This window comes from Mastomys coucha, unplaced genomic scaffold (assembly GCF_008632895.1).
Source record: "Mastomys coucha isolate ucsf_1 unplaced genomic scaffold, UCSF_Mcou_1 pScaffold7, whole genome shotgun sequence".
Lineage (NCBI taxonomy): Eukaryota > Metazoa > Chordata > Mammalia > Rodentia > Muridae > Mastomys > Mastomys coucha.
In genome coordinates, this window is record NW_022196913.1 from 96,756,718 (window position 1) to 96,774,334 (window position 17,617).

Here is a 17,617-nt window from a genome sequence, read left to right on the forward strand (position 1 = left end):
GGGAGGCTCCTGGTATTCATTCTCTGGAAGTCCCTGGGGGATTTAGGATGATGACATTCCCTCCCAGAGAATACACATTTGCCCCACCCGTATACCAGGCACTGACTAAGCCCTCTGTTTACTTTGCTGCATTTTATTCCTATGTGGGTCATGAAGCAGGTACCTTGGTATCTCTCCATCACAGAAAATGAAGAAGCTAGGGCTCAGAGTGACCATGTGACTTCCCCAAGAAGGGAGAAGTCCAGTCTGTGTCTGGGTGCTAGCATAGTCCATTCTCTGCATTTCAGGCTTGCTGCAGCTCACTCTCAACAACCCCTGGTTTCTTCCCTAGGTCAGAGTCCCATCGTGATGCTTGTCCCCAGTACGCCATCCTTAGCAGTGTCCTTGGTTTGCAGACCTGCAGGGCAGGGGCTTCCCCCTCCCTCCTAACTAAGTCCACTCCATTGCTCTGCAGTGGTGAGCTGGTGCCCTAACCTAGATCAAAGAATGACAAAAGCTTAAGAAATAAATGTGTAAATCAATCAAGTGAGATCTGTTTCTTCTGTTTGTTGGCTTTAATCTTAACCCTTAGAGAAGTCTGAGACAGGGTCTCACTAGGTATCCCAAGCTGGCCAGGAACTCACAGCATAACAGCAACAACAACAACAACAATAACAACAATAATAACAATAACAATAGCAAAGACTCATTGAGCAGCTTATATTCCATATACTGAGATAATTTCTTTCCACTTATTGTTACATTGTTATCCCTATGAGGATCTTGAAGTTAGGAGCGCTTAGGGGCCTGTTCTAGGTTGTGAAGACATTGTTGGGATGAGAGATAGGCAGTCTGACCTTGCCCATGGAACTCTACCACCCACATTCAGAAGCTTAGGCCCAGGGTCTACGGAGTGTACATTTGGAAGAGAGAGCAGTGGGGCTGCTACCCTGCTTGCTGGACACTCTGTAGCCCAAAGCAACCAAAGTCTCCACTGTGCTCACATTTGGGGCATATGCTATGTACACTATGCCAGGTTGAGTAGGGTGCTTCTGGTGTGGGCCTCAGCAGGTACCAGAGCCTCTTGACCTCGGCACCAGTGTGAGAGCCTAGCTTGGGTGAACTGGTGGCTCTTCCAAGAGGACTGGGAGATTCAGGTTCCTCTGTGCTTTCAGTAGACTGTAAACTAAGCAGATTTCCAGGAACTGTGTGGCCTTAGAAAGTGTCACAGCTCTCTGTGGCTGCTCCTCTGTAAGCTGGGTCAGAAACAACTGCTGTCATTAGCAAACGATGTCATTCCCCTTAAGAGTTGATCATAGCACCTGGCACAGGCAACCAGGAGATGTGAGAGATGCTGGATTAGAGTGATTAGGAACCCCAGCCTGCCCCTCTCGCTTGAAGTAGTTTAGGGAAAAGGGGGATAGCCAAGGGGAGTGGGGAGGTTCTCCTGACAGCTGTCTTTTGACCTCCATCCTGTGTAGATGAGGTGGCTGGCCAGCCAGGAGGAATCACCAGCTCTGTGTGCTTGCTTTCTCCCAGCAGGGGCAATGAGTCATTTCCATGACTGTATTGATGAGCTGTTTTTTTCTTTTCTTTTCAGAAAGGGGATGTTTGGGCTGAAGCTGAAAAAGAAGAAGAAAGATAAAGCAGAGAAGGGATTGGTTCTCACCAACAAGGGTGCACAAGGTGAGATGTGAGGATAGGGCGAGGCCCACTATCCAGGCCAAAGGTCCTCGCCAGATGGGACTCTCCTTGTCTGTGAATGCAGCGGGTCTACAGGGTAGGGAGCAGTAATCTGCCTGTCTCCCTGTTTCTTCTGAATGCTGGTGTGGGCCTCAGGGAAATCATCCCAAGGCCCAACATCATTGGTAAAGATGGGTGTGGTAGACACCTGCTGGGCCATGGAATGGCCCACAGGAGGAAGTGGTGGTGGGTTCAAGCTCTGTTTTCTGCCTTTGTATTTGCTGAAGAAGTGACTCCAGAGTTCCAAGTCTCCCACTATCCTATGGGCTTTGTGTGGGTAGCCAAGCTGGCCTCACATCGACCTGGGGAAGATTAAGGGCATTTTTTCAAAGTAAAAGGATTCTCAATGTACATTGGGGGGGGGGCTTTCTATATTTGTCTGATTTAACCCCTCCAGCAAGGATTGTTACTCCAGCTTTCCAAACAAGGTTACAGAGACAGGGAGAGATTGCAAACTATGTACGGTTGAAGGCTGGCTGCAGAATTTGCAAGGCAGGGGTATGCAGGTGAAAAATGTAAAGCCATTGTTAAGAAATTATGAGGTACTTCAAGATGGCAATAGTACTGCCTAAACCAAGTGGAAGAAGGTCCTTCAGTAGAAGGTCTGTCTGTCTGCATAGAATGCCCATTAGTCAGCTTGCCCTGAGCATGGGGAGCCTGCTGGGAAGCAGCTGCATTGGGAAGCCAGTCCAGGCTGCCCGACTTTCTATGCTTTGAACAGATTATTCCTTCTGCCAAGTGAGGACCAAGCCTCACAATGAGCCTCACTTGGCATTGATAAAATCAAATTGCATCCACAGTTTCCAAGTGGACAGGTCTTGGATGGCTTCCTGGAGACTTCTTCCTAGTGGCTTTGATAACATTCAGTTAAAGGCTGGCATTCCTAGACACCAGAATGGTACAATGGGAATAGTTCATCTTCACCCTTCTTCAGGTGCTTCATTGTCATCCACCACAGCTTTCCTGTATCCATTTAGCTCCACCTAAAGCCACTCTTCCCCCGCTCTGCATAAAACTCAGTTTTAGAAAACTGACACCCAGAAAACGGACACTCATTTATACTGAGATGCTGGTGGTAATGAATTTCTTAGGGTTTTACTGCTGTGAACAGACACCATGCCCAAGGCAACTCTTATAAAGGACAACATTTCATTGGGGCTGGCTTACAGGTGCAGAGGTTCAGTCCATTATCATCACAATGGGAGCATGATAGGCTTGGTGCAGGAGTTGCTGAGAGTCCAGCATCTTGTTCTGAAGGCAAACAGGAGAAGACTGACTTCCAGGCAGCTAGGATGAAGGTCTTAAAGCCCACGCCCAGAGTAACATACTTCCTCCAACAAGGCCACACCTCCAAATAGTGCTACTCTCTGGGCCAAGCATATTCAAACTGCCACAGATGGAGAGCAGGGACAGTACATTTTTACTGGCTACAAGGCTTAAAACTTAATAGGAAGGCTAGGATGGTGGCTCAATCAGTAAACTGCTCTCTATACAAGCATGAAGACCTGAGTTTGCTCCTAAGAACTCACGTATGGTGGTGTGCAATTTAGTACTAGTGAGGAGGACACAGATGTATCTCTGGGGCAGGCTGGCTAGTCAGTCTTGCTTAGTCAGTAAGGTCTAGGTCAGGCATCAAAGGAAAGATGCCTGAGGAAGACACCTAAAGTTGACCTCTGGCTTCTACATGCGCATACACAACCTGCTTCCCTCCCCACATGTGAGACCTTAATAGGAATATTTATTTATTCAATCAAATTGATAATATGGATAGGAGATTCAAAAGGCACGAGATGTTTCTGTGGTCCTTGAAATTAGGTCCTGAGGCCACCAGATTGACTAAGAGATGTTCCCTTCCTTACAGGGCCTTGTGAAATAATCTACACATATGACATATTTCATAAGTTTCTGTTACTTATTACTTGACATGCATCATGCATGACCCTGAGCAGTAGATTCTGTTACCTGTATTTCAGAACAGAGCTTCTTATGGGTGAGGCTTGCCCCAATGAGTCCCACCCACAGCTTATAAGTAGGAAAGCTGACACAGAGCCTGGGATTTCCTGACTGGTGGGTGGCCTCTGATCAGGAGTCCTCCCTCACTGGCCAGCAGAGAGGAGATAAGAGCAGTCAATACCAGGCATGCCAGGGGAGCTAGCTCTGTGGCTACTTCTTGTTAAGAGTCTTCAGCCCACAAAACAAACAGGGCAGAGGGCCATCAGCCCCTCCTAGAAAGTAAATGGTATCCATCAAGCTGGGAGGGGCTGGCCCCTTAGGAAAGGGACAAACATGGGTGTCAGAGCAAAGTCATTGGTCCTTCCTTCTTGGTTTAGCTTAGGAAGCTAGGGCTTTTGGTGTGCATGTGTGATGTTTAGATACCCTTAAAGTCTATTTCATGTACATTTTGAGGGATTGTGATTATGCCAAAATTATTGTGACTCTGTTAGAGTTCAACCCATCCATTCATTAGTTGCTCAGTAAGTGGTAACTCCTGTGGCCATTCATTCATTCCCATAGTCAATGAATGTTAGTGGAATACATGTTAAGTGTCTGGCCTAGGCTAGGTCTAGCATTTAATGTAGGGCAATATGGAGGGAAGACAACCTTGGGCAGAACTCCTCTGCCTTACAGATCAGTTCCCACCCTTCTCGACTTGTCCTCTGCCTCAGGATGTATGACCCAGATCCCTAAGCCTCTGTTCCTAGGTTGGATCTGTACAATGGGACTCCAGTGGGAAGTCCAAAGAGGGCTCGATGGAGCTTGGGGTCCAACTGCTCTTTCCCTCAATTGGAAGAATCAAGTTACTCTCCTTAGGAAGGTTGACTTAACCTGACTCTCCCTTTCTAGGTTTGAGTAAAAGCTCTCTCCTCTCTTTCCCTCTCCCCCTCCCTTTCTCCTCTCCCTCCTTCTGCCCTCTCTTTCCCTTTCTCTTTCCTCATTTGGGAGGATAAGATAGTAACAGAGTAGCTGCTTTGAGCCCAGATAACTGCATGAACTTCTGTGGTCTCCCTGAACCCACATCATCGTAAAGCCCCTCCAGTCATCCCATTCAGTCACAGCATCTGTTCACTCAGGACCCTCCCTGCAGCAAATGCATTGCAAGTGAAGAAAATACAAGGAAGGCTACACACTGGGCTGAGTGGGAGGGAGCCTGTTCAGGAGTCTCTAGATCCCTGGCTCACTGACTTGGAGATCGTTGGCGTATCCAGAGAGGGGCTCTCTTGGAAGTCACGGTCAAAGCAAGACTTTCAAAGTGGGAAGGAGGTCACAAGGGAACAAGCAACAGAGATGGGAGTTCAGGTGTATGTGTGTGGGGGGGGAGAAAGAGAGAGAGAATGCACACATGTGAGTGTTCATGATTGTATGTGTGCACACATGTGTGCACATGTCTGGTGTGTGTGTATGTGTGTGTGTGTGTGTGTGTGTGTGTGTGTGTGTGTGTTGTGAATGGAAATATAGGTTAGTCAGAATTAGGCCAGAAAGAACTGAGCAAGGCAAGGCTTGGGTCAGCAGATAACAGAGAAGGGTGTCAAGGCTAGGTAGTCAGAAGGAGCAGATGGAAGCCAGATGGAACAGGACATCTACACTGAGTCACATGTGGACTTCAGATTGTTTTCTAAGTAGGGTGGGAAGCCACTGGGGTGCTTTAAGAGAGGTCATGTGCTATCATTCATTTTGGTTTGAGAAGATCACTCTCCACACATGGTAAGTGAGAGAGCATCATAAATCAATGGACAAAGGAGTGCCAGCCATAAAGAAGCTGCAGCAGGTAACTTTCCTACCTTGAGAGGTCTCTCTTGAACTCCAGAGTGTAAGCCCAGGAGGAAGGGGCCCATCTGTTAGATGCCTCTACTGCATCTAACCTTGCACATATAGCTTTCTGAGGTACCTAAGGATGCTTACTGCAATCTGCATCTATGCCAGGAGCTCTGCACACATAAAGCTCAGTCATCTGCAGAGAACAGGTATTTATTTTATCTTGCTGTTGCAAGGCTACAAGCCACTCATCCAGGCACTGGTGTTTCCTCTGCTGACTCTTTGGTCTGGCTTTGCCCTGAGTTTCCTGACTGAGACTGCAGTAAATGAGGTCCCTCGTTGTCCAGCTTTCCTCTCTAGTGTTACAGAGAATCTAACATGGCCATTCCTGGGGAGTGGGCTGGTAGAGCTCATCTGTCTTCTGATTCAAGGTTTTGTTTTGTTTTGTTCTGTGTGTGTGTGTGTGTGTGTGTGTGTGTGTGTGTGTGTGTGTGTGTTGTGTTTTTGGTGGGGGGCATAGTTGTCTGGTTAAAACCAGGACCTAAACATGTCAAAGCTGGAAGGCACATTAGAAATAATTCAGTTGCTATATTTCTAGTTGAGTCTTGGAAGCCCTGGGAACAGCTACTGGGATGCCCTGGGGAAAGCCCCATCTCCGTCATACAGAGTGTCACCCGGAAAGCTTGGAACAAATGAGCTTTTGGTGTATGGTGTGTCATTTTGAGGCTTTTTCCTTCCTGATCTCTAGTTCTGCTTTGATTCATGGGGAGAAATTCCTAGGTGACAAGATTTTTAAAAATACACATATATACATTCTTACACACACATGCATGCACACATATACATACATACATACATACATACATACATGCACACATTTGAACACATGCAAGCATGTATGCACGAGCACACACATGCACACACAGAGAGACAAAGTCAGAAGCAGAGGAAGAGAGAGTTTCAATATACACTTACATCTATAAAAAGAACCTGGTTGCTTTAAAAAGCTTTGAAGACCCTTTCCATATTCAATCATCATTTTATAGAAGGAAAAAAATCAGGAAATTCTCTAGGACTCACCTAAGCTTCCTTAGGCTGTGACAGGCACAGAGCTGGGACACTGTTATATTTATCTTCCTAATGGCATCAGCCTGGCCTTACCATGGTATATCAGGTATCGGCCTGGCCTTAAGTCCAGATAAGGAAAACATAGACCCAAGACAAGGTAAGTACCATGTACATGTGTGGCAAAATTTGGTCATCAGGCAATGTTCCCATGAATGACATCAGCATCCTCCTATTAGGATGGGAGGTCCTAAGGATATGACTACAATCCATTCACTTGGTTTTGCTAAGTTCTTACACATCTGTTTCCTTAGGGCTTCCTAGTGACCTGTCCTTCCTAGAGTAGGTAATTTGGTAGCTTAGCACATGTATTCTTTCACAGTTATGAAGCCCAGATGCCGGATCCATGGGTCAAAAACCCGAAGAACTTTTCTTCTCCCTTCTAACTTCTGCATTATTGAGCATCCCATCACTATGACAAAAGTCATAAGGAGAAAAGATGTATTTTAGTTCATGGTTTCAGTCCACGGATGTTTGGTTCTTAGGCAGAAGAACCAAATGTTGCAGGAGTTCATAGTAGAACAAAGGCAGGGCAGGCCAGGGTCCCAACCTCTACTGCATAGACACAACCCTGGTTACTTAACTCCCTTCCACTAGGCCCCACATTTTACAGGTCTCCTCTGTGTGGCATGATTTGGTCACCAAACCTTCAACACATGGCCTTGGGGACACTTAGGATCTAAACCATAACAAGATGGGATGAGGCTGTGCTGTTCCTTGCTTTGTGATAGATAGGGGTCAGTCTAATCTTTGCTCCCAGAGTCTCACAGCTGTCTTTGGTCCTATTTAAAATCTCCCTCTGCTCCTTCTTGTGAGGATGCATATGATTGCAATGAGGTTCCATGTGATAACCCAGTACCATCTCCTTGTCTCAAAACCCTTAGCCACTCCTATGTCTGCAGTCCCCCTACCGGCCCTGTTCAACTTTCACTCTATGAGGCGACACTTGTGGGGATGAGACCCTGTCTTTTTACAGCATGAGATTTTGCCATTCAAAGCTGGCCAGCACGTTGAAGAATGACCACCAGTTTCCCAACTGTTTCATTTATTTTGGGAGTCTGTTTTTGTCAAGGTCTTGGATTGGTCTCATTAATTTGTGTATCTGTATCCTTTCTTACAAATGAATGGATGCGCACACACTAAACTATGCTTCTGTCTGCCTGGCTTTTCTGTTAATACCATGTCAAATTCAATAGGGGCAGGGGTTACGGTGCCTTCCATCGTGGTGGGCACAAAGTGGAGGCTTGTTTACCATCACATATTAATTTAACAAACTCCTCCTTGTTCATTTGTTTCTCTAGATGGCAGTGAGTCTGAAGCTCCCCAGGAAGGGCCTTCTCATCAGGAAGGACCAGAAGATTTGACGAAGGATGATGCTTCCATTGCACCCAGCCCCTCAGCTCCATCAAAGAGAAGGTATGGTGTCGTATAGGTAGCACACTCACTTTGCACTCTGGGTGTGGCAGGCTCTCAGAAAACTGGAGAGAAGATCTAGTTTCTGTCCGCCAGGAGCCAAAGGGCTAAGAGGGGAAGAGAGTTCTGTGTCCATTCAACTTCTCTCGGAGTGGCAGCCTTCAGATGCTGGCCAGCCTTCGGCAGAATCGCGGTCCCACTAGCTTCAGGCCTAGTTGTGTCTGGGAGCTCAGTAATGAGCACAAGCCCAGAAGGCAGACTTGGGCACTGTCGTCCCTTAGCCTGCTTTTTAACTCATCATGATCCTAATTACCTTAGTTTCATATTTCTCCCAAAAGAGAAGGTGTTTTCTAAACTACCACAGAAGGTTCAGGAGAACCTGGCTTCCACATGCTGTGTCAGGTGGCTGTGATTGTGGAAAGAGAACAAAGCTAAGCCACCCAAATCGGTGGCTTGATATAAACCTTTATCATTGTCCTCCAGTCTGTGAGTCCGTTAGATGGGTTTAGTGATCCCAGGGAGTTGTCCAGCGGTCATTCACATGTCTGTAGTGATTTAGCAGCTTAGTGATTTTAGCTAGGGCTTGGTGATAGCCAAGGTCTAAAATTGAGGAGAATAAGTCTTCTACCTCAGATAAGTCTGATTCAAAAGCCTTGAGGTTATTTTTGTAGCTTACAGTAGTTTCTACTGGGCTGATTTGCAGTCTGTAGACACGGGATGGAGCCAGGTACACCATGTCACTGTTAGAAGCCAAAAGAACAACGTTCAGTCAAACTCATCTCCGTTGCTTTCCCACCCGTGGCTGCTTCTGTGGTAACAAGGTCTTTCTTCTCTGCCCATGATTAGCTAATATCTAGGTTCCCAGGTGTTTCTTATCTATTTTCAATTATAGTCCAGATAAATGAATTCCCTGTGACTGTGACACTGGATGAAATGGCCTTTTGGCCATGCCTTCCAATTTTCTTCTTTACCAATCCTTTCAGAAGCAATCACAACACTCAAAATTACATCTTTTAGAAAGGATGAAGTGTTCTGGGTCTAAAACTAGCTCACCAGAGGGCAGATCCTTCCTTCAACCCATCTTTGCCTCCGCCTTTCTGAGGGATTGCCATTTCTATAAGGTCGACGAGATAGAAGAAGCACAGGAAACCTTGCACATAAAACGTGCCAGTGCTTATTCCTGCTACACACTAGGTTAAATGCCTGCATGCATTACAGTATTTAGTTCTAGAACTGCGTTGTGGTATAAATGATAGTATTAGCCTCATCATTAGGGTAGGGAAACTGAGTCATACAAATCTTAAGTCACCTGTCTCCTTATATTTATCTCACCAGAGATGTAGAGAGGATCTGTGATAGTGTGTAAATGGAGGTACTTAGAATCTCCTGGGAAAAAATCTTACCATGGTTTACATGTCTGAAGTTTGTTCTTACTTGAGATATATTAATTTGCTGTTGTATTATTTATTTATTTTATTTTTTCTACACAATGTTATCTCTACCTATCTATCTCTCTATCTAAAACAATATGCTTCACTTTACTTTAATAGAGCAAAACTGCTGACTAAGATCCATGATGGGGAGATCAAATCTCAGAACTATCAAGTAAGTGATGGGCTCCCCCTCCCCAGCTTCTGGAGTCTGAAGGGCAATGAGAAGCCAGTGTGTGAGCACTGCTTTGTGTTGTAGATCACCATCACCATCACGGAGGCCCGACAGCTGGTGGGTGAGAACATCGACCCAGTTGTGACCATTGAGATCGGTGATGAGAAGAAGCAAAGCACAGTGAAGGAAGGGACCAACAGCCCATTTTATAATGAAGTAAGTCACAGAGCATCCTCTGGACCCACATCCTCTTCCCAGGCGAAGAGAAGAGTGGAGTCCTGTGGTGCTTCCTCCTGTTCCCATCTAATTCACAGCCCAGTTTGAACTCTTTCCACACTGTCCCAAGGCATGGATAACAAGACAGTAGACAGGAGAGGAAAAGAGACCCGCTTCCTTACCTCTCAGAAGCTCCTTGACATTCTTAATAAGCACTGGGGTTCCATTCAGCGAACCTTGGGTGTTGGTTAGAGAGGCAGTAGACATTCTTTCCCACAGGAGCAGCTCTGAAATTTTAATCACTGAATTTGAAATAAGTGTTCTTTGTTGGAAAACAAAACAGTTGTGTTTTTCTAAGACACATAGAAATTTTAAAAGAAGACTCCAAAGAGGAAGGTTCCTAAATAGTCTCTCTTTGTAAATAAAATGGTATTTGGTGAGAATATGGCAGAATGCACAATAATGTATAGTAGAAAATCTCACTTAATGGTTGCACCCTGATACCCTAGATTTCACCCCTGGAGGGATCCATTCTCATGATACTGGATGATATTCAGAGCGTGCCCAAGCACACACAGAAATGCAAGTAATGCCCACCAGCACATTCAGCTCTCCTCGGCCTTGCTCCTTTTGCAAACCAATGACCTTTAGGATAGGGCCCAGCTGGTCATGCAGGCCAAGCTCAGCTCACTTCTGCTTCACAGTTGGAGAATTTTCCATCGCTTCCATATGCCATAATATACTAACTGCTCAGTCTCTCATCCATAGATAGTAAAGCCTTTAGCCTTTGGCTTGTGCTCACAATGCACTTATGTGGCCTAACTTCTGAGGAACAGGACGTAGGCATTTAAACTTGGATACCACCAATTGCCTGACAACATGAATTGCTAAAACCAAAAATGCTTCAGAGTCTTCATTGCTACACTAACAGTAATCTACAAGGAGCATGGGGACAGCATGGATAATGACATCAACTGAAATTCCCCAAATCACGTTTGAGCCGTTAATTCTTTCCTCTGTGTCTGGATTGCCCCTGAGCTTTCCAGATGTTCCTTTCCCTCTTTGTGTCCCACTTCTCCCTCTCCATCCTTTTGGCACAGATATGATATTAAAGAGTGTGTATGAAAATTCACTAAAACCACAAGGCCCCATTTATTTGTTAAATGTTATAATTATGCATGCAATCTTGGTCGTAAATGATGTCAACTTGAGCCCAACTGTAGCAAGTAGGAAACCAAGAAAAAGAACAGGAAGCAAGTCGAGGTTACAGCCTTTCCCATTCAAGGCAGAGGCCATCACGTGTTGGAGGAGGAAGTAGGGGTTGATGAACATTTGCTGGCTAGGAAAATGGGTGCAGGCCCAGAGTCTATGAGGCATTGGAGAGTTCAACATTGAAAGTCAGCCAAAGGCAGTAAACACTGGAACATCATCAGCCCAACGGGACCTACATGCAGTCATCCTTATTAGAGTGAAGAATTTCACCAAAGTGAAACTTCCACGTAAATTTTTAGTTCTAAACATATTAAAAAAAAAATAGCAAAATTGTAAAAAAAAAAAAAAGATGTGTGATGTGTGTGTATGCATACATTACATAGAAAAAAATTCTTTAAAGTCATACCTGTTTTCTGACTAAATCATTATCACTTTTAAATTTATTCATTTTTTTTTTGTGGCACTGGGGATCAAACCCATATGCTAGGACTACTATGGGGCCACACCTCAGCCTGGATCTCCTAGTACAGCACATGGCAGTTTATTTTTGTTTTTCTATTTCACTCTAGGGAGGAAATGTCAGGTTTTTTGTTCTTCCCACTGGTATGCCCATCCACATTTTATAATCCTTTTATAGGTACAGCTCAGAGCAAAGGAGAGAGCCCAGAGCACAACAATGTCCCAGTCCTTCCTAGCCCACCCCACAGTTCCTCCTCCACAGCTCCCCATCCTATGTACCTTCAGCTTCTACAACCTCACTTGAGAGGTGCCTGACTCAACCTCTGTGAAACTTGTACTATATGCCCAGTCCCTTCTTCAGGAGACTGAAAACATGGCTCTAGAGCCATAAATAACTAAAATCATGAAGCTGCTCATCACCTTTTAAGCTCTCTAGCCATTAGTCTTTCTATATTGTAACTTTGGGGATCCATCTACATAACATTTTATTTAATTACCTGTCTTTGAGCATATGACACTTGTATCCATATGGAGGTTAGAGGACAGCTTGCAAGGGTCAGTTCTCTTCTTCCACCATGTGGATTCTGAAGAAGTCCCTTTACCCTCAGAGACATATTGCCAGTACCAAGGTAATTCTTTAACTCTGAAATTTAATATCTTTTCCAATATTAACCATTTCTATCATTCATCTTTTTTTCATTCCTTCCATTCCTTCTTAGTAATTTTTCAAGAATGTTTGAAACAGAAAAAATCCTGAGAAATATTTTAAATGAGTTTGCTCAAAAACTATTCCAATATACCTTTTTCATCTACCACAAGATGGGAACATAAAGAAAGAACTAACACTATATCAAGGGTTGGAAAAGATACAGCAAAAGCCAGAATGTAAAATGCTGTCTGTAGTAGTTTTCATGAGGATGTCCCTCATAGGCTTGGATATGTGAACCAGTGGGCAGTCACTCAGGGTCGTTGTCTGGGAGAGGTTCATAGGCTTGGATATGTGAACCAGTGGGCAGTCACTCAGGGTCATTGTCTGGGAGAGGTTCATAGGCTTGGATATGTGAACCAGTGGGCTGTCACTCAGGGTCATTGTCTGGGAGAGGTTCAGGAAGTGTATGTAGCCTTGCAGAAAGGAAATACGTCACAGGAGACAGACTTTGAGATACAGAGCCCAGTGCACTTACGGCTTGTTCCTTCTGCTTTGTGTTTGTTGTTGACATAGGAACTCTCAGCTTTTTGCTCCAGAGTCAAGCCTCCCACAATGGCAGATCTTGTCCCCCTCAAAGTATCACCCAAAATAAACTTGATTTTCTATAAGTTACCTTGGTCCTGGCATTTTATCATAGCAACAGAAAAGTAACTAATACAGCTTTTTAGTCCCCCAGGAGAGAAAACAATACTATTAAAATTTTACATGCACATGATCCATGACCCGAAAATACTCCTTACATCTATTCCTCTATAGAGGAATGCTTATCCTATGCAGGAATGTGGTTGTTGGCATTTTAAATATAATACATAAAATAATACAAAACAACTGAAAGCAACTTAAAGGGTCTAACTCTGTCTTAGTCAGGGTTTCTATTCCTGCATAAATATCAGGACCAGGAAGCAAGTCGGGGAGGAAAGGGTTTATTCAACTAACACTTTCCACATTGATGTTCATCACCAAAGGAAGTCAGGACTGGAACTCAAGCAGGTCAGGAAGCAGGAGCTGATGCATAGGCCATGGAGGGATGTTACTTACTGGCTTGCTTCCCCTGGCTTGCTCAGCTTGCTTTTTTATAGAACCCAAGACTACCAGCCCAGGGATGGCTCCACCCACAATGGGCCCTCCCCTCTTGGTCACTAATTGAGAAAATGCCTTACAGCTGGATCTCATAAAGGCATTTCCTCACCTGATAACTCCATCTTGCGTCAAGTTGACACACAAAACCAGTCAGTACAAACTCATTCCAGAAACAAGGTTCTTAGATGTAAACTGGGGGTTGATAACCAAGATGAACTTCATGTTTTACAGTACTTTGTCTTTGATTTCATCGGACCCCAAGTGCATCTTTTTGACAAGATCATCAAAATTTCAGTAAGTACAGCATGACAGTGGTGGTACTGGGAAAAGCAGGAGAGACTCTAGACACTGGGGAGAGGGGGTGGCATTCAGCTCAGCATGGTTAGGGATGCCTGGATTCAAGGGGATATGTATAGGTTGGTGACCGTGGACCATCAGGCTAAAGCTGAAAATCTCCAATATGGAGGATTTTAGAAGGCAGAACCATCTCAAGGGAATCTGTGCTCCTTGGAAGCAAGAAGTAACTTACAGCAAGCGTTTGCTAAGTGGATGTGGGAATAATGGAACATATGCTGCGGATGACATCTTAATTGGCTGCCATTTTTCAGTTATTTCTTAAAAATCAAGTTAATGTTATGTTTTTCTCTTGGGGTGATATCTACCCTAATTAATCACAACCATCTTTTCTTCTAGTCAGTGACAAATAGAGAAACAGGAATAGAAACTGGGGATGGTTCGCATATGTCAGTCTTGTCATTGATAACACCCGATGGGCAGAGAAAATGACTTGGAGCATTTCAAGGTTCTTGAAAGAGTGTGGACCTCAGGACCTTTTCCAGCAGGAATTGGATCTGCTAGACAGATCTTTCTCAGTCTATCCAGGGAGGGGAAGTTTATCCACAGATCCAGACTGAAGAGTAGAAACAGTGAGAGCTCCCTGGGCTTGCTGGGGCATGGTCATGTACCTAGGTCATGAGTGGCAGAAATGGAAAGGGGAAGTATAGATGCTGAAGTCATATTGTCTCAAGTGAGAGCAAAAGTGGCCAACTGGGCCCACTGCCAACTGCACCCCATTCAGCAGAGGGTCAGAGAACTGTGGGTGGCAGATGGTAACATCTATGACTTTAATTTCAGAAAACAGCCACTTCTTCCATGAAGAGGGGTAAGAAGCTGGGTGTGCCTGAGGGTATAGGGTGGGGAGTTGAGAGTGATGAGAACTTTGTTCTAAAGACCTCTCAAAGAACAGGACTACTATTTTATGTTGGTGAAAGTGCACAGAGAATATGGGAAGGGTTCCCTCAACAGTCACCACAACTCTGATTCCCTTCCCTGTCCTGTTTTTATCACCCTCTCACATATGTATGCATACGTGATATGACCTCTAACCACAGCTGAATATTAATCAAGTCCTGTCCTAAGGCCTGGGTCCCAGTGGTATCATGATACGGTCCTCCCCAGGAGCATTAGAAGAGTGTGACTCTTGAGGAATGAAAAGCCACGGAGAGCCAAACATTCTTAGCATCTGTGTTTCAGGAGTGATGAGAAGGATGCACAAGATACTTTGGGAGCTGGGACAGCTCTTGGGACTTTGTGCAGTCTCTCCAGGTGCCACCTGATGAGACTGGCTCTAGAGCAGCTAAGGTCATCACCAGGTTAAGTTGCATCGTCAACAAGAGTCATGACTGTATGCAGGACACCTGGAACTTTAGACATAGGATCAAGGCTCGTTTTCATGATTCATTCCTTCTTTGGGAGAAGACACTGTTTGGCTGTCCTTAAATGACTCTTATGAGGAGAGAGACCCAAGATTTTAAAGGAAACCCCTCCCTCTGATGTTTAATACAGCTTTTCTGCTAGTTCATAAATTGAAAGTCATGTGAATAAATGAATTCAGTGTTAAATAGCTAAATACTTCAGTCATAGTCATGTATTCTCAGCACGTAGCCAGTTTTGAGTCCTTATATTAACCATTGCCCACCATAGAATCTGCCCAAGGCAGAGAGCAGCACCGATGTATATGTATAAATGTAGGTATTTAGAAGGCCATTTGACAGCATGGCCATTTAGCAAAATAACAATAGTAGGTTCCCTTCTAGGACCTACCACTTCCCTGTTCATGGGTTTTTTGACCAGGTTTATATTACTAGGCATAAATCTTCTCTTGGGGAGCAGTCCTCAAACTCAGTCAGAAAATGTTCGGCTACTCAGTCATGAGACTGTTATGCATGTAAGAGCAAGCAGTCAAAATTCCAGTGTGAATGGGAGGACTTGTGAGGCTCCGCCCCAGCTGAGGAACTATTGGCAGGTTTCTGAAAGGGGGAGTAGTGTTACTCTTAGGGAGTATGGCCACTGCTAGGTTGCTTATGTTCAAGTGGATAACCCCAAAGCCAATCACATATGGGCAGCATTAATGGACTCAGTGGGATCTAAAAAGAGGGTGGGGATATGAATTTGGAAGGCATACATGTTAGAGGGTTCCAGAAAGAGTTGGAGGAGGGGAGGTGAACAACAAGATCAAGGGTGGGTGTGATCAAAATATATTGTGTATTTGTATGAAATTCTCAAATAATAAATTAAGAATATCATTAAAAAGGGATGGTGTGAGGTGATTGTAATTAGATGCTCTTGGGACAGCCACAGTATAATATGCCCTGGTGGGACCATAGACTATTTTCCTTTAACAGTAGCCCAAGGAACATAGAACCTCAGGACACTGTGTGTGGTGCATCCCCAGGAGCCTGGTAATGTCATAGTGGGCTTGGCTGGCACTCAGCCTATGGGCATATACCATAAAGAGATTTCCTGTGTGGTTGGAAGAATCATTTGAGAGTCTTTCATTCCATCTTCCACAGGGACCTTTATCTTGTGAAAGGAACCTGAGAAGGCCTTGGGGAGTCATGTAAGCCACAGAAAACAAGGCCGGTAACAGAGGCAGTTTTTTGTGTGTGGTCTTAAATAGCTCCTCTGCTGAAGCCAAGCTGTCCTTGTTTCCCCTCTGTTCTCTGACACTAAAAAGTCACAGCCAGAGAAAGAGAGAGTGAGAGAGTGAGAGAGCAAGAGTGAGTGAGCAAAACAGAGAGACAGAGACAGACACAGAGATAGAGACAGAGAGACACACAGAGAGAGACACAGAGGCAGAAAGACAGAGAGAGACAGAGACAGAGAGAGAGAGAATAGGAAGATGAATAGGAATGGCTGTCATTTCTTGAGGTCAGCTGATTTTCTTCTTCCCACTGCCCCTGGCAACATGAGCTATTCAGAAGCTACTAGACTCTACCATCCATCCTTCCTTAAACCACCCATCAACTCATCTCGAGCATTCATTGAGTATCTGTTAGGAATGAGGTACATGGTAGATGAAATCCAAAGAGACACTGGCCTCGATCAAGGGAATCATAGGATTTATAGTTAGTGGGAATCTCAGAGGCACCTCCATGATGCCATGGAGTTCTCGGGGCCCTGGGGTTCCAGTGACAGAGATGTCACTACTCCTGGAGAATGACCCCTTCATTGCTGAGAGATTCTGACTAGTCTAAGAAACAGCAACCTGTTACTTAAGAACCATACAGGGAGCCTTGAACCCTTCCCTGGATGCAACATTCCCAGGATTTGAGGGCACTTCAGTCAGACTGTCTTCTTTCTGACAGCTCCCCTTTCTGGATTAAACTATTCCAGGTTTTCCATCATCCTCTATCATACTGTGACATCTAGACATGGCACTAAGTGTGCCACCTTCCTTCAGGACTTTCTCGTGGTGATACCAGCCTTTCAGCATGCTGCTGTAACTGAGATAGGCACTCTGCTCATGGCTAATCAGGGCAAATACTATACCGTATGGAACTTACTCTATTGTGCAGTACTAACACATCTCCCAGCAACAAGTGATACGTTCTAAAGAAAGCTGTGAAAGATGTTTTGGAGGCTGAGGAGAGAGACAACAGTGGCAGCTCAGGAGATCAAGGACAGACACTTGGAGGAGGTGACTTTTGCTCCAGCCAGTGAAGGATAGGTCAAGTTTGAGGAGGACGAGGTGAGTATTGAGGGGTAGCTTTCCAGGATCCATTTGATTAAACTCTTGGATAGTAAGAGTGCCAGGCATTCTTCAGCTGATGAGGGGGAAAGGTTGCTAGAGAAGGAGGCACAGGTGAGACACTTCTGGAGCCCACGTAGGACTCTGTGGGTTGATGAGTGTGTGGGTGAGTGGGTGAAAGCATGTTTGTATGTATGTGAGAATGTGTGTGTTTGTGTGTGTGTATGTGTGTGTGTGTGTAACTCTGCTCCAGACAAGGTCATACACAGACAAGGATCAAGTCCTAGAGATCT

General features: G+C 44.9%; 1 protein-coding gene and 1 long non-coding RNA gene across 3 annotated transcripts in view; one reads left to right on the forward strand and one right to left on the reverse strand.

The window, feature by feature from the left end:
* Positions 1–535: 535 nt before the first annotated feature.
* LOC116082369 lies at positions 536–6,593 on the reverse strand. 2 transcript variants are annotated; one of them, XR_004115265.1, is made up of 3 exons: positions 6,556–6,593; positions 2,890–2,973; positions 536–1,601 (listed from the first exon to the last, which is right to left on the reverse strand). It is a non-coding gene; the product is annotated as an uncharacterized LOC116082369 (long non-coding RNA). The 2 variants fall into 2 exon arrangements; XR_004115266.1 differs by having other exon boundaries at positions 6,451–6,573.
* Fer1l6 (fer-1 like family member 6) overlaps positions 1,587–17,617 on the forward strand; it is a 121,966-nt gene continuing 105,935 nt past the window's right edge. Inside the window, exons 1-5 of the mRNA XM_031359265.1 lie at positions 1,587–1,665; positions 7,902–8,016; positions 9,564–9,618; positions 9,703–9,834; positions 13,526–13,588. Coding sequence (XP_031215125.1) covers positions 1,587–1,665; positions 7,902–8,016; positions 9,564–9,618; positions 9,703–9,834; positions 13,526–13,588 — 444 coding nt within the window. The remainder of the gene's footprint in view (positions 1,666–7,901; positions 8,017–9,563; positions 9,619–9,702; positions 9,835–13,525; positions 13,589–17,617) is intronic.